Source organism: Acipenser ruthenus, chromosome 9 (genome assembly GCF_902713425.1).
Source record: "Acipenser ruthenus chromosome 9, fAciRut3.2 maternal haplotype, whole genome shotgun sequence".
Taxonomy (NCBI): Eukaryota; Metazoa; Chordata; class Actinopteri; order Acipenseriformes; family Acipenseridae; genus Acipenser; species Acipenser ruthenus.
The window spans coordinates 26,987,448-27,003,900 of NC_081197.1; the positions used below are offsets into that span (position 1 = coordinate 26,987,448).

The following is a 16,453-nucleotide window of genomic DNA, read 5'->3' on the forward strand; positions in this document are numbered from 1 at the left end:
GAAAATCTGAGGCCAACTAATCTCTAGCAATCTATATTAGGTAAGATTTATAGGAACTATTTTGGTTAGCACCATGTACTTTAAGTGTGACTTAATATATTGTGTAAACAGTGGTTAAAGTCACCCTGGAAGTGTGTGACAGAGAGGAAGAATTCAAACTGTAAATCTCCCTCCCGACCAGAAAGGGTGCTGTGTAAGGTTGATGGTATGCTTCCTCCCAGATGGACAAAGTGGACTTTTAACTGTTAAAGGGTTACTGAATCACCTGCAGTGTTTCCAAGTAACGCATCACATTCGCTGTATCCTGTGTTGTGCACATTTCTCAACTCATACACAGGAGCATTCACCAGGAGACAGATCATTTCTCTTACAAGTAGGGCTTATTTCACGGTTTAAAAAAGAAGTATTTCCAAGATATTTCACGATTAAACATAATATGAATGCAAATATTAAACACATCAGGATTAAGATATGGACAACACCATGGAATAGAGCAAAGTTAAACTAGCATGTTTCCTGTAAACAGTGCAGGGTGTTCTGTAACATGTGTGTTGGCCGTTTTTGTGAATCCAAACATTTTCCAGTATTTATCTATTTAATCTTCACCTAGAGCTTCACAGAATACAATACTCAAAAGCATTGTGCAGTACCTTCATGATCTTTAAAGCAAAGAACAATGACCATACTACGCCAAGGGTGACCATAGGCTGGGACAGGCTGCTACTGTTCAGGCTTTTCAACTCCCATCCCAATGTATTCTGGTAGGTGTAGTCCTGCTTCTCTTAAAGAAAAGAAGCAAGTGAAAGGTACCTGCGACAGGTGAAACATACCAGAATGCACTGCGATGAAAGTTGAAAAACCTGAACTGTCCCGTTGAACATGGAGCCATATGGTCACCCTGACTAAAGCAGTCATACTACAGTTGATCAGGGGTCAAAGTTAAGGACACAGTTAAAGTTTGCTTGCTTGTGCTAATTAGATTTGATGCACAATTAGAACCTGTAATTAAAGAGAAACTAATCAAAAAGTTTTGCTAAACTATGTCAGCCAGGAAAGTAAGCTAGCTATTCATAAAAAGTGTATTTATCTGCAGCCCGCCAGGAGTCTGTCCGTCTTTCACACTCCATAACAAACAAACCACGCAGGATATGGCGGGCATTATCACAAAGGTGCGCAAACGCATGTACAAAGATTGTAGGAAACCTGGGGCTCCCAAGTGGTGCATCCAGTAAAAGCACTTGCGTGGAGTGCAGAATAAGCCCTATAGTCTGGACATTGCCGGTTCGAGTCCAGGCTATTCCTTTGCCGACCGAGGACGGGAGCTCCCAGGGAGCGGCGCACAATTGGCTGAGCGCCACCCGGGAGGAGGGAGGGTTAGGTCGGCCAGGGTGTCCTCGGCTCACCGTGCACAAGCGACCCCAGTGGTCTGGCCGGGCACCTGCAGGCGGCTAACAGCACACGCTTCGGAGGACAGCATGTGTTCGTCTTCGCCCCTCCTGAGTCAGTGCTGGGGTGGTAGCGATGAGCTGACCCTAAAAATAATTGGACACTACTAAATTGGGAAGAAAATAACAAAAAAACTAATTAGCGACTACTAAATTAAAAAAAAAAAAAAAGATTGTGGGAAACCTTTGACTTTTGACCTCTAGGTCAAGGTCACAGAATATCAAGCCGAGTCTCTGTTTTCAACATTCTCGTGATAAGCGTAGAGCCGATGGTCCGATCTGCATACAATTTTATAGAAAAATTAGGTATGAACTTGTTACCTATTGTTTTTTAAGTAAATCTATGAATCACAGATGTGTGTGGTTTTCATATTGGAAATTCTTACCCAGAAAGAACCATCACTGGTTCCCACACAAGTCGATATTTAACTTGCGTGCAGAAAAGAAATGCAGGCTTTGCAGCTCGCAAATTCAGCCAGTACTTTATATTTACATAGTCCTCTAGCTAATTATGGGTCCATCAATCAAACTGCAATGCAACTCTTTATGGGAACACAGACAGTCTGAAGCAGGATATCTGAATGTGCCCATATTGGTGCACACACAATAAAACACAGCATCCAAACAATGCAGTTACATTTTCAGTTTGTACATTTACATACTTGACTGAAATACCAAAGACCTAACTCTTAGGACAATACAAATACATATTGTACTGAATCTGTATAATTCAACATTAGACAGCACATTCAGAATGTTCCTAGCATTGAGGAATATGCTACTTCCGCTTTCTTATGCACTTAAAGTTAGCCTTTATGACATAAGAACAGGCATTACTAGTACATTGAAAATCTAAATAATTTTACTTATGTTTACCAAGTCAATTCTGTTCCTTTCAAACCATGCTAAAAAAAAAAAAAAAAAAATACCTTTCAAATGTTCATAAGCCTCATATTAACATGCCCTATACAGACTTGTGAATGTCTTTTTGTATGCAGTTTTAGCTCCTTGCAGCAAATGAAGAAACAGTTGCTACGCTTGCTCACAGTACTGAAATGAGGCTATGTGCGTGCAGTGCACCGAGCTGCACAGCTCATTAAAAACTGATTTTTGGGTGCCACTGTAAGAATGCACCAATCATCTGGTACGTTGGTTTTCTAATCTTGACACTGACTGAAGTTTCTGGATTAGGAACTGCTTGTTTTTAATATCCGCAGACCTGGGATAGAACAACACGCGGTAATCCGATATGACGACACTTAGGGTTGCCACCCAATCCTTTAAGACTGCTTGGAAAGCTGCCCAGTACCAATGTGTGATGAGGTCTACACACCACACACCTTCCCAGCAGGGGCCAATGTACTCTAGCAGTCCCTGGCAATTTACCCAACTTGCAGGGGCAACAGGATCAAAGCAATACTCTATGTAGGATCCCCAGCCTAGCAGCTCCAGTATAGTTTTTAATACATCCCTAACAGAACTGTGCAGCTGTTCTTACACAGTGCTCGAAGTAAGCTTTTTATTTTAGGCGCCAGTAGGCGCCTATTTTTTTTCTTTATGGTCACCAGAAAAGAAAATGGTTGCCCATAACTGCATTGAAATTTATTAAATATAAATAAAAACTATTGTTCAAAATAATATTAATGTATACATTAACAATAATATGCATCTCTAAGTATGTTTTATTTCCATAGCCTATATATGCAATACTTTTGCAGATTTGTTTTTCTGCACAGAAAAAAAACAACTTCTTTTTAAAAAAGGCAGTCCAAAACAAACTTCAGAATAGGTAATAGTGAACAGTAATTCGTTACTATGCTTGCTTACAATAACTGCAGTACATTACCCCAGGTTTGTTAACTAATCAATTGAAATGTTGGTACCAGGGCCGGATTAAGTTTAATGGGGCCCCTCTTTGAAGTCTTTTCTTTTTTTTTTTTTTAATGTGTCTAGAGATTCCGCATACAGTAACATAATGATCTGTACAGTCACTACTTCGAACCCATATCATTTGCAATGCACAGTAACTCAAGCAAATTACACCTAAATTCCCTGTCTTGTTTATTTTTTTATTTGTTTTACTAAACTTATCCAATAATTAAAAATTACTGAATGTATGTGATACAGTGATTATTATACCATATGATATGGAACTGTTAAAACACTTTGTAGGAAGAGTGGTTTCACTTTAGACCAGAAACCTAATTAACCCCAAGCCCTTCTTTCAGCAAACTGTCAAAACTAATTTAAAATGTTCTTTCAAAAGCAATTTTGAAACTGCTAATTTAGCTAGTCTCAACCTGGATTCAGAGCTCAAAACTGTAAATGGTTGTGAACAGTTGCTTTGCAAGCAAGAAATACATCCAATGCTGTGCAGCAATCCAGAGACACAGCCTTGGATGTGGAAGCTACCGCACATTAACAGACAGTTTGTCACTTAAGGAACACTAACTGCTAATACTACTGTACACCCTTCAAAACTCGGGACTAGAGATAGTTTCCATGTTTACCCACCTTGTTCTGTTCAGCACCTGTTGTACTCACAAGAGCCAAACATATAGGGACATTTGGTTCCTGAAACCTATCTCATTTTCTGTTTAATATATTCCCTTTTGCTGCATGGCATGTTGTGTTTTTTTTTTTTTATTTACTACTTTAAAACATTTACAAACTGAACAGTGAAACCCTGGCAAGTTTTTTTTTTTTAATTCAATCCTGGACAAGAATAATACTAGTTTCAAGGTCCCTAACATTTATCAATTACCCTGTGGCATTACCATGGGGATGAAGTTAATCAAAGACAATGGTTTAACAGCACAGAGACGGACATGTCAAGCTCACATGGCATAAAAGGGGCCAATCTAGCAATGTGTCTTTAACCATGGTGATAAACTGGGTTGTATAATAGCCCTGATAAATCAGGGCTATTAGAAACTGGTAAACAGTGCCTGTGGCTTACAACAGCTGCTTTTGATACCATATATCATAGCATTCTTCTTGACAGCCTTCAGAAGTATGCTGGGATCTCTGGGACCTGTCTCTCCTGTATGTCCTCTTACCTATCTGGACGCATGCAGTCTGTTTTCTATGCTGGATGTAATGGTGTCGCAAACCCATTCACCTATGGTGTCCCTCAAGGGTCTGTTCTTGGGGCTCTTCTCTTCAACATCTACATGCTTCCCTTGGGTCACCTCATCCGCCAACATAGCCTCATGTTTCACTCCTATGTAGATGAGACCCAGCTCTACTTGAAACTCGACCCTGGATGTCCCTCTGCCATGGTCCGGCTCTCGGCTTGCATTCAAGACATCGAGGCCTGGATGTCTGCCAATTTTCTTCAGCTCAACACTAGCATATCTGAACTCCTTCTACTAGGATCTAAAACTCAACTTAAGAATCTCAATATAGCTGCCCTGAAACTCTGAAACTGTCTGCTGCTGCTGCTTTCCCCCACTGTACAAAGCCTTGGTGTACTTCTGGACAGCAACCTCTCCTTTGATGCCCACATCTCCTCTGTGGTCAAATCTTCCTTCTACCACCTTCGAAACATCTCCAAAGTCTGTCCGTACCTTTCCCTCCCGGATGTGGAGATACTTTGTCATGCATTTGTCTCCTCTCGACTCCTGCAACTCTCTCTATGGTGGTCTTCCAGCACATGCCATCAACCAACTGCAGCTCAGAATGCTGCTGCCAGGATCCTTGCCAGATGTAAAAAATGTGAACACATCACCCTGTCCTGACCTGCTGCACTAGCTACCTGTAAAGTTCTGGATTACTTTAAAAATTCTCCTGCTCATCTACAATGCCCTTCATCACACAGGTCCCAAGTACCTCTTCAACCTGCTGATCCGTTATGTCCCTGCCAGCAAGCTGCAGTCCTCAGACTCTGGCCTGCTTGTTATCCCCAAGCAAAAGTGCACCACACTTGGAGAATGCTCGTTTAGCTTCATGGCTCAGACTCTTTGGAACTCTCTCCCAGCTTTGGTGCGTGATGCTCCCACCTTTGCTCGCTTTAAAACAACTCTCAAGACCCACTTGTTCTCTCTTGCTTTCAATGCTCTTTAAGTTTGATATCTGTTATTAGCGGTTATGTCTTTGCTACTTCTATTACTGTACTTAATGTATTATGCATTGTTTTTTACTGTATCTTGTAAAGCGCTTTGTGATGGTGCTTCACTATGAAAGGCGCTATATAAAATAAAGCTTGATTCATTGATTGATTTATATATTGTTACCTCTTAATTATTTTTGCTTTCCTTCTGTTTAATTTGTAATAGATAAACTTACAATAACAGAAAAGGTACCTGGTATGTAGTGTCAGCTAAAACAAAACACCTTAAGTCACCAAATCAGAATTATTAATAAAAAATATATATACAGTGGTTTGCAGAAGTATTCACCCCCCTGCAAAGTTTTCACATTTTGTTGGCACCGGAGCGTACTCCACAGAGCTTTCAAATTAGACTTTACATGTAGAATCTACACAAACTACTCCACATTGATAAAGTTAAAAAATGCATATAGAATATAAATAAGTAAGATTTACAGAGAAAAACAGATTCATCTCAGTTGCATAAGTATTCAGCCCCTTTGCTACTGCTGCCCTAAATCAGCTCAGGTGCAAATGATTTGTTTGAAAGGTCACAAAATTAGTGAAATGGTTTCAGCCTATGTGTACTCAAAGTGGTTTAAGTTGTAGATAATTTCCCGCAGGTATATAAAGACTTTCAAGCTGCAACTCACATAGTGATCCAACAAAGCAACCATGAAGACCAAGGAGCTTTCGAAACAAGTCAGGGATAAAGTGGTAGAGAGGCACAGAGCAGGAGAAGGGTACAAGAACATTTCAAAAGGCGCTGATTACCCCTCTCAGCACAGTGAAGTCTATCATTAAGAAGTGGAAGATGCATCATACCACCCAGACACTACCCAGATCAGGTCACCCTCCCAAACTGAGCAGCCGGGCAAGCAGGAAACTGGTTCGGGACGTCACTCTGGAGCCAACAATGACCTTGAGAGATCTGCAAAGTTCTGTGTCTGAGATGGGAGTCAGTGTTCACACATCAACAATAAGCCGGTCCTTACACAAAGCTGGCTTGTATGGACGGGTGGCAAGAAAGCCTCATCTTAAAGCAAGTATGGAGTTTGCGAAAAAGCATGTAGGTGATACTGGAGACATGTGGAAAAAGGTTTTGTGGTCAGACGAGACAAAAATTTAACTTTTTGGCCTAAATGCAAAACGTTATGTTTGGCACAAACCCAACACTGCACATCACCCAGTCAACACCATCCCAACTGTCAAGAATGTTGGTGGCAGCATCATGTTATGCGGATGCTTCTCTTCAGCAGGGACTGGGAAGCTTGTCAGGATAAAGGGGAGAATGGATGGTGCAAAGTAAAGGTGAATCCTTGAGGAAAACCTGTTTGAGTCAGCCAAGACTGCATTTCAGCAGGACAATGACCCGAAGCACAAAGCCAAAGCCACACTGGAGTGGTTGAACAAGAAGAGAATTAATGTTCTTGAGTGGCCCAGTCAATGTCTTGACTTGAATCCAATAGAAACTTTATGGCGAGACTTGAAGATTGCAGTCCATTGACGATCCCCAACAAACGTATCAGAACTGGAGCAATTTTCCCGTGAAGAATGGGCAAACATGTCACCATCCTATTGTGCAAAGCTAGTAGAGACCTATCCAAAAAGACTCATAGCAGTAATTGCTGCAAAAGGTGCTGCTACCAAGTACTGACTTAAGGGGCTGAATACTTATGCAACCAGTACATTTCATTTTGTACATTTTCTTTGCAAGTTTTGCTGACATTTAACCTCTTCCTCATAGAACAATGTTCAGTTTAACCAATACAGCTTTGAATAAAAAAAAGTTTGCTTGAAAAACTGTGAATACATTATTTGTAATTGAAAAAAATCTGACATTATTGGTAGGGAGTGAATACTTCTGCAAAACACTGTATATCTATAGGCCCCTTGTTTAAAAATAAATAAATAAATAAATAAATAAAAAGGTTTACATAAGTGAGCGTCAATGTTGCCTGCAGCCACGGAGTGGGTGTAAAGTATAATGCTAGTCAACAGTATGACTAGGGTTATAAAACAAAGCACAGTGACAGACACACGAGTTTACTTCAGTGAATGCACAGAGACTGATAATACATTATAAACTAGAGAAGACCTTTTATACAGTATATAAATAAATAACTCATATTATTCGCATGTATGTTTTTTTTGTAGCTGTGACAGGTCTGCAGCAGTAGCTCAGCACAACACAGACATCTGTAAACAACATGCCAGATGTCAATGTGACTTTTCCGGGTAAAACTGTTTCTAAATTAAGATTAAGGCTCTGTTGCATTGACATTCTTTGTTAAGCATGAAGGCAGAGTGTTGGTTAGAAAAATGTGCTAACATAAAAAACTGCCTTTTGAAGAATGTAGTAAAACACAAAGCTCCTTTAAATCACAAAACCAATAGTGGAGAAACCAATCTCACTAATGGTTCTCAATTAATTTCTGGAGCCTTATACACAACAAAGCATTAGCTCACGCGTTAAGGTATAACGGCGTGTGTGGAAATAACACAACCAGTAGCAAACCCTGCTACATGTCTATATACTACCATGGCTGCTTTTTTAATCACTTCAACTCCAGATGTAAAAAGGAAACCCCTTCCCAGGTACCAGATTTTGAAAATAATAATAATAATGTTTTCAAACCTGTAATTGCTATAAAATGTTAACATATGATAAATAAAGCACAAATAAATGACTTGAACTGTGTTTTTTATTAACCCTTTATGCTGCTGTGTACTACATACCCATATTCAATATAGAGATAAAGGTTTTTTTTTTGTTTTTTTGTTTTTTTTATTCAATATAGATAAAAACGTTGAAAACAAAAACGCTGCTAATAACAATAATAATCAGTAAACAGTAATTATCAAATAAAAATCACACATCAAAACGTGTGCCAGTATCGACTTGCTCTGTGCCATTTATTGAAATGTTCAATACAACAGAACCCGGGATTGCCTTCGCAACCACTGCACATTTTTCTTGCGTGTTTTCTTTTGTTTTCATTTTCGTAGCAGACCCTGTACCTTTTTTACGGTGTCTGTTTCGCAGAGATAGTCACAAATGCGTGTACACAGCTACTTTGCGTAGACATTGTAATGGATCTGCCTGCCGCTCTGCCTGTACCCAGCGCTGTGTTTTGATAGTATTTCGTCACAGCACTGCTATTTCAAACTAAACAGCTTCCCGTTTGCAGCTGGCTTACCTCTAAAGTAGCTGCATGCTCTTCTGTTTGTACAGTTCTTGGCTCCACATCCTCTTCTTCATCACTGCTGAGTGATAAGTCAGCATCACTGTCGCTGGTATCGAAATCCTCCGAACCAGCTTCACTCCCGTTGCTCATTATAGAAAGACCATGTACATTGCCATGTTTAGCTTTCGCTAAAAACTATAACTAAACAAGTAAAACTAATAATAAATAAAAAAAAAATTATAATTTAAAACACTATATATATACACTTGTAAAAGCTGAATGGCTTCCTGCAATATATCTCAGCCTTCTAAACGCCCACAGCTACAGACTGGAATTGCTACATGACACGCAATTGGATAAAAATGTCACATGACCCTCCCCCAACTTTCATTGCACATTCCACAGCACTAGCACTGCTTTAGAGAATGAAACCTGAAACGCTAGACTGAGAAACCGATCATAGAATAGAATGGGAAACGTGACGTACGCACGTACGGCATGGTACTGTAAGTGGGTTTTCAATTGACGTACATGCGTACGTCATGGTGTTGAAGTGGTTAAATGTGCAATATAGACAACTACTGAATGTATGTGTAATTTCAGACAGGGCAAAACATATTAGTAGCTTAATACTCTATACTGAAATGTGAATATGATGTTTGTTAATTTATAGAACCACTCTAATATCAATGGTAGAATGCAATGCACTAATACTTAATGCAGTAAAAAGTTTATATAGTAATCTTCTGCTTGTTTAATATTAACTGTGGTCCAGGTGACTGCCACATATACAGCCTTTACAACAGTACCTGCTTGTACTCCAGCAAAACACATTCATCGAAGTCTGTGCAGCCAGGAGTGCAGTGCATTCTGCACTAGAGAATGACATGAAGACAGGACTAAATTTTGCGGGATGGGATGGTACAGGAGTGAAGCTCACGGGAAAGGGTGGGACCCGGAAATAAAAAAAATAAACCTCTCAAGACAGACAAGAACAGGATTTAAGCTTCCGGGAATGGGAAGGAACGGGACTACTCTGCCACCAGCAGACAGGAAGAATGTTTTTTGCTCTTTAAAGCCATAAAAGAGCCTATGACATGGAACTTGATTGTTACCATTAACATACAAAATAATATTAACATGTCTCACTTGAACATATAATCACATGTTACCAAATTATGTTTAATCGCACTAGAATGAATCAAATAATACCTGGAAATACACAGAGGGCGATCTCCATTTCCTGGTGTGGGGCCAGGAGACTGTGACCTCACAGAGGGAGATACCCGCAGGCTCCTTGCATCTGCCAGTATGGCTGACAGCGACAGTGAAAGTGAGAGTAGCCTAATTTTATCAGTTTCAGACACCTGTTATGAATGTGAATTATGTAGTGATGGATCTGATGTAGAGAGAGAAAACAGGGATTGTCTCCCGTATCAATTTAAGCCGTATGCCTCCGAATCAGAAGAGTCAAACTCGGAGAGAGACTCCGACAACACCAACGCGGACGGACCAAAGGGACAGCAGATGTCCGTGGAGAATCAGCGTCTTGGCAACACAGAATGGTTAATAAAAACCCTTACATTTAACATAGATTGATACTTAAAATATTTCATATTACCCATATTTGTATAGTTATGTCAGTCCTTTAGTAAACAATATTGATACATGAATTATTAATACTAGTAGAATAACTGAACGCTGTGGATTGCTACTGGCATGTACTTAACATATCTCTCTCTATATACATATGTACAGGATATTAAGGTTGTGCAAATCATACGGCTAAGATTTGGCCGTAGCAGCTACTATTTTTTGGAGGTACTGCTTCGGCACAAAGTTGAAGGGGTATGTATAATACTACGATTTTTAATAAATAAACACATGATGGATACTCCCTGAACGTTTATGAAATATTATTTCAATACCATGTTTTTTTGTTGTTTATTTTTTTAATGAATTAATGGTTCGTAATACTGTATTTCACTGACAGTTTATTGTGGCATTGACATACTAAAATCTCTGAGTCGGGTTGCTTAGTAACCGATTTAGAAACTGAAACTGTCGCATGAAACTCTAAACAGTTGTTTTTATATTACCGAATTTATATATTACATCATGATATTGCACATTGTGCTTATAAAGACCCTGTGCTTGCACTGTATTTTTTTCTGAAAAAACTAAAACTAAAAACAAATTACTAGTAGTACACCGGTAGTGTTTAATGCAAAGCCCTATAAACCCTAATTGTATACATGAATCCGAAAATATCTGTACCTCCAAATAATAACTGATCTCTGTTTATCACGGAATGGAATGGGACGGGATTTTTTTTGACAGGACAGGATGAGACTGGAATTTAAAAAAAAAAAAAAGTTACAGGACGGGACGGGACAGGAAAAATCTGGACAGGTCAGGATGGGACAGGATTGGAAATGATTACTCTTTCATGGGATGGGATGGCTCAGGACTGAAGTTTCATTCCCGTGTAACTCTCTATTCATGCTCCTGAGTCACGAGCAGTCCAGGAAGATAAATCACACGGACTGCATGCCAGGTGATAGGACGTGTCCACTAACCTGATTTCCAGCTTTTAATCTCTTGGATTAAAAACAAAAGGCGCCCTATTTTGAAGCAAAAATTTAGAAGATAATTATTTTAATCAGCATAAAAATAGCAAGAAACTACTCATAACAAAATATTCCTTCCTGCAAATACTGTATGTTGTTACTAGCTGATTTTATACTGTTAAATAAAATATTCCTCTTAAAATGGCTTTTGATTTATTTTGCTCAATATGTCAGATTTTCTTAGGCCTAATTGTATTGAAGCCAGGCCAACCTTCTACAAGCTTTCCAAATGCTTTAAGCAGTGTGATAATCCCTGCTACAGCTGAAAATGCAATGATTAGCCTGTATAATTTAACATTTTTCAAAGATAATAGAAACAGTAGAATCAATTGTGGAGACACCAGCTGTCTGATGATTAAGCACTGTTCTTGTAACATAATGAAAGTACTGAGCTTGTAGGTGTCAGGCAGTAATGTCCTAGGTAATTCATTGAATTTACTTTATTAGGAGCCTGTTCACTCACGTGGTCATGGTCAGACACCGAAACAAATCTGCATATTAGTGACATCATAGCACCAATGCATTTTTAACACTTGCCTTTTGTACAACCATACAGTATGCACCCACAAGGTCAGTCCTAATTTATAGTAACACACACAGGTAGCCTGTTCATCAATTCAAAAAGTGCACAGTCTTCCCAGTGGCTACTTTGTCAATCACAGGGAGTGATATATGACTCCCATTTCAGAACAATTTAATCCATTTCATAATTAACCCTGAGCCCAACTGTTACTATAGGCAACAAGTTCAGTTGGGTCGAATTACCTCAGAATAAAACAAGAATGGCTGAAACAAACCCCACACATGGGCAAAACTTTGAATCCAATATACAGGTTGTTTAATAAATATACAACACTGTTATTGTTCGTGATGAGAAGAATGTTGTTGGTGGGATTTACATGTATTGTAATTACCAATCACTAACCTGGTTTGGGTCGCACGCCTTGAAAACATGGCACGCCATCTCAGATTCTGGATTATCAGGCTGGCTTCTGATAAGGTAGGCAAAGTAGGTGAGGTCATGGCTGTTGTGAAGGAATCTGGAGACCTGATGTGCCTTGTGCTCGAATATAAACACGGAGGCGTTGTTGTTATTTGCAGGGACACATCGGATCAGAGGCGGCGTGAGAACGAGTTGAACCTCCCTGGCTTGCGCAGAACCTAGTTCGTTCTTTTCACTTTTCCTGCGTATCTCTGCCACGAGCCAGGGCAACATGGGTAGTGTTGTCCTCCTGTCCAGTGCAGACCAGCCCATGTACCACAGTTTAAACCTCTTCTCTGCTTTTAAGGGATTGCTGGCTTTGTCATCCTGCGCCTGTTGCACAGTGTTTATATCCGCCATCTCTTTATCAAGGCCAAATTGACAAGGTGAAAAAATATATATTGTTATCAATATTGTGCTACAATTGTTTTGCTTGTTAATGTTTTTGCAGAAAGCTGCACGATTTTACACATTTAATTGCAAAGTTCTTCTCTTCCTGAAAGTTATTACGTCGCCTTCATATGTCAATACATGTGCTCCTGGTGTAATTATGAACAGTAGCCAACCATGGCAGTGCATGCGTCTGTGCTGGTTGCAAATATTGTTAGTTCTTCCGCTCTGAAAAGCCTACTATAATTTGATAACTAGCTGATGATTTCCGCAAAAGGCAACATAGGAAGGTTTACTTTCACCGATATTTAAGCAGGCAGTTGCTCGTCTACCATAATAGCATTAGCACACTGAGCTTAAAAAACGTGGCGTCCTTCTCCAACCATATATGTATATGGAACATGGAAAATGTTGAAAAGTTGCTTAGATTGTTTTTACCCCATGTCCAGCTGGTGGGAGATATGTTCAGATCTGTCTCGCTTTCCAACTTGCTTCTGCGCTGGAGTGTGTTGAAATGTAGAAAGCTTGCAGTCAGTTTGTCCCAGCGCCTGAATGTATGTGTGCACCCTGTGCAGTGTTTATGTTTGCCACTGCTTTGTTGTGTTCAGTATTAGCAGCAATGTAACTGGTCTGTCCCGTATACTGCAGGCGAAGGAGGAGTGGCTGCGTGTCATTCGCCAAGGAGGCATTGCTTCTACTTCACCGTGCTGAGAATGTGCTGCGTCCACATGGGAGGAGGAGAAACTGCACGTACCTTTTATTTATTTATTTATTTATTTATTTATTTATTTATTTATTTATTTATTAATAAGCGATTCTGAAAGCTTCGGTGTTTTTATAAAATATAAATTAATTTTACACCTAGACCGCGGACAATATTACTGTAATTATAAACTGATATATAAGTTTATTATTTTAACCAGGGCTCTCAGATTTATATGCATGATTAAGCTATTTAGCTTTGTAAGTAAATATAACACGTTTATCAAAGCTTTTTTTTTTAAATTTATTCAATGTTGCTATTTTTAATTTAGATAGATAAAAACAAACCTGTAAGTGAATATACCTCGTGAAATAAGTTCTGCAATTTCATGTGTCAACATGGCCAATTTTAATATACTGCGTTTAAAATGTATTGTTTTAAAACAGTTACCGTTTTATTTTCTTAATCAGAGAGAAAAAAGATGTCATCTTTGCAGAGGAGAACAACTTTAGTAAATCTGTCCCTCACCCAGGTCTAGCATTTACCAAATCACACTGCCTAGGTTACCCATGGAAGATATTATATTACAAATGGGTACATGTTTGAGTGCTTCACTGCTTATACACAGCTTATAATAATGGTTTCTTAAGGGATAACCACATTGTAATAACAAACGGGGAACTGCTTTGTGGTTGTATGATGGGCATAGCTGTATGCATACAATCTCCAGTCTAGTGAGTTGAGACACAGTTCGTAATGCCAAAGCATTTTTACCCATGCCCATGACCTACTATTTTGCATAGCGGTGATCCAGGAGTGTGTTCCTTTTTAAACAATGCCCATGTGTTATTCCTTTGCTCTCAATTATGCATGCGCCCACCACATTCTTAGGACAGATCATGTTGCTCAGATGGTCAGGCAAGTAGCATGTATTTTTAAGCATACACATTCTCATTAGTTAGAGAGCAAAGAACAAAAACACCAGTAACAGACAGTATTGATTTTTTAAAAAACCAACAACAGCTAGGAATTGCGGAAGGTCCATTTTAAGAACACCAGAGACTTCCCTGTTATCATTGTTGGGTAAATCCCAGTGTGTTAATAATTCTTTAACACCAGTGTATGAGGTCAATTGAGCTGCCTGTGCATGTACCTCTGCATTCTGTGGAATGCTGTAATATACAGTATCATTCCAGGCAGTGGAATATACAAGTGCTAAACTTACACCAGTGTGAAAGCAGGAAAAACATTCTGAATACTCCCATTTTGTATTAACTTGCTCTAATTTACTTGAAGCTTAGATGGAGACAAATACTGGCATGGAGACAAAGACTTGCTGAAGCTGATCATAAGATCAACCCCTAGGAAAAATACAATTTGTACAGATCATTGATTACTTTTCCACAGCATACGAAACATGAACATACATAATGTATATTTATTTGATGCCAGCTACATTATTTTCATATTGGTAAAACACAAATTTATGTTTAGGTATTAGTAATATGTAGACAATATGTATGATCTTCATCACTGAAATGCAGACCAGCAACCTAAATTGCTGGTGCCCAACTAAAAAAATAGTGGACGGTTAAGCATGCAGTAGTCAGTCATGAATTAAACACTCTTAAGAGCAACAAGAAAAAGCCAAAAATAATAGAAGGAATACATTACATTCAACTGCACATAATAGGGGGTATAGTTTTACAGAGTCATTCTATAAACCTACAAGTATGGCTAAACAGTTTGCATTACCCTATATAATTAATTCATTTTGCTTCATAAAGTCGAATGAAACCTGCTGAATAATGTTCCTTTAACATATTGAATTCAAGACAAATTGAAAATGTGACATTTCAAAATCTAACATGCTTTTTTTTAATTATGTCTCAATCCTAAGATTCTAGGTGATGCAAACCATAGCTGTACAAGAGTGAAACTTGAGTAATTTATTAATGTCAGCAGAACAGCCATATTATAATTAGTTGTAAACAATTTGATGAATTTCTCTGGTTTTGCCGTTTCTGAGAGGAATTTTCTTTTTATTGTTGTTCATGTTTTCTCCCTTTTTATTAGTAGTCACAGAAAGTTTAATATCTGATTTAAAAGCTATCTTCCCTTTTAATCTCTGTGTGTGTGTGTGTGTGTGTGTATATATATATATATATATATATATATATATATACAGTATAAAAACACACCAAGGTTTATGCTATAATTTAAAAAAAATAAATAAATTGGCTTCATAACACTGATTAGCATTTATTTGGAGAATACTGTAAGAACCAGTATATTTACATTGTGTTTAAACACTGGTTCTAGAAAGTCCATCCATCCATCCATTATCTGTAACCGCTTAATCCTATAGAGGGTTGCGGTGAGCCAGAGCCTAACCCGGCAAACTTAGGGCACAAGGCCGGAGTACACCCTGGACGGGACCCTAGTCCATCGCAGGGCAACTAAGGGGCAATTTTAGAGAGGTCAATCCACCTAGCCAGCATGTCTTTGGACTGTGGGAGGAAACCGGAGTACCCAGAGGAAAAAAGTTAAAATAAATAAAATACACTAATAAAGGTCAATCAGAAAATATAATCTTTATAATCCAACAATTAGGGTTGCCACCTTTGAGATACGAAAATACCGGACGCCCCATCCCCTCCTATTGTCTACTTCTTCATTTGTCTCTGCCATTGTGATTAACGTTACAGTATGCTACTAATAGTTTTGCGCTTCTTCATTCAAAGGGCTGTCAAACTTAACAGCAGCGCGCATGCTCATACCAGATAACACACAGCGGTGAGCACACAAGAAAAACATAACGGTACAGCGTTTTGGTGACTATGTTGTTACCTCAATTCTTTCTGGTGCATTTACACACCGCTGTGTTATAGTATTTGAATTTCACTCATACAAGCACAACATATTATATCAAATTGTTTATTGTAACACATTTTTTAAGAACATATCAAATAGATTAGAATGCTTAGAATTACCCGACATCTTCCAAAAAAAACGGACATGGGGT

General features: G+C 38.8%; 1 protein-coding gene across 4 annotated transcripts in view; it reads right to left on the minus strand.

The window, feature by feature from the left end:
• The window catches only part of LOC117405857 (TBC1 domain family member 4-like), a 76,443-nt gene extending 63,007 nt beyond the window's left edge, over positions 1-13,436 (minus strand). For 2 of the 4 annotated variants that reach the window (XM_034009273.3, XM_034009272.3), the window contains exon 1: positions 12,279-13,436. In XM_034009273.3, coding sequence (XP_033865164.3) covers positions 12,279-12,695 — 417 coding nt within the window. In that variant the 5' untranslated portion in view covers positions 12,696-13,436. Of the gene's footprint in view, positions 1-8,735; positions 8,887-12,278 lie in introns of those variants that run through there. The other 2 variants (XM_059029769.1, XM_059029768.1) reach the window with 2 other exon arrangements.
• Between the last annotated feature and the right edge of the window lie 3,017 nt (positions 13,437-16,453).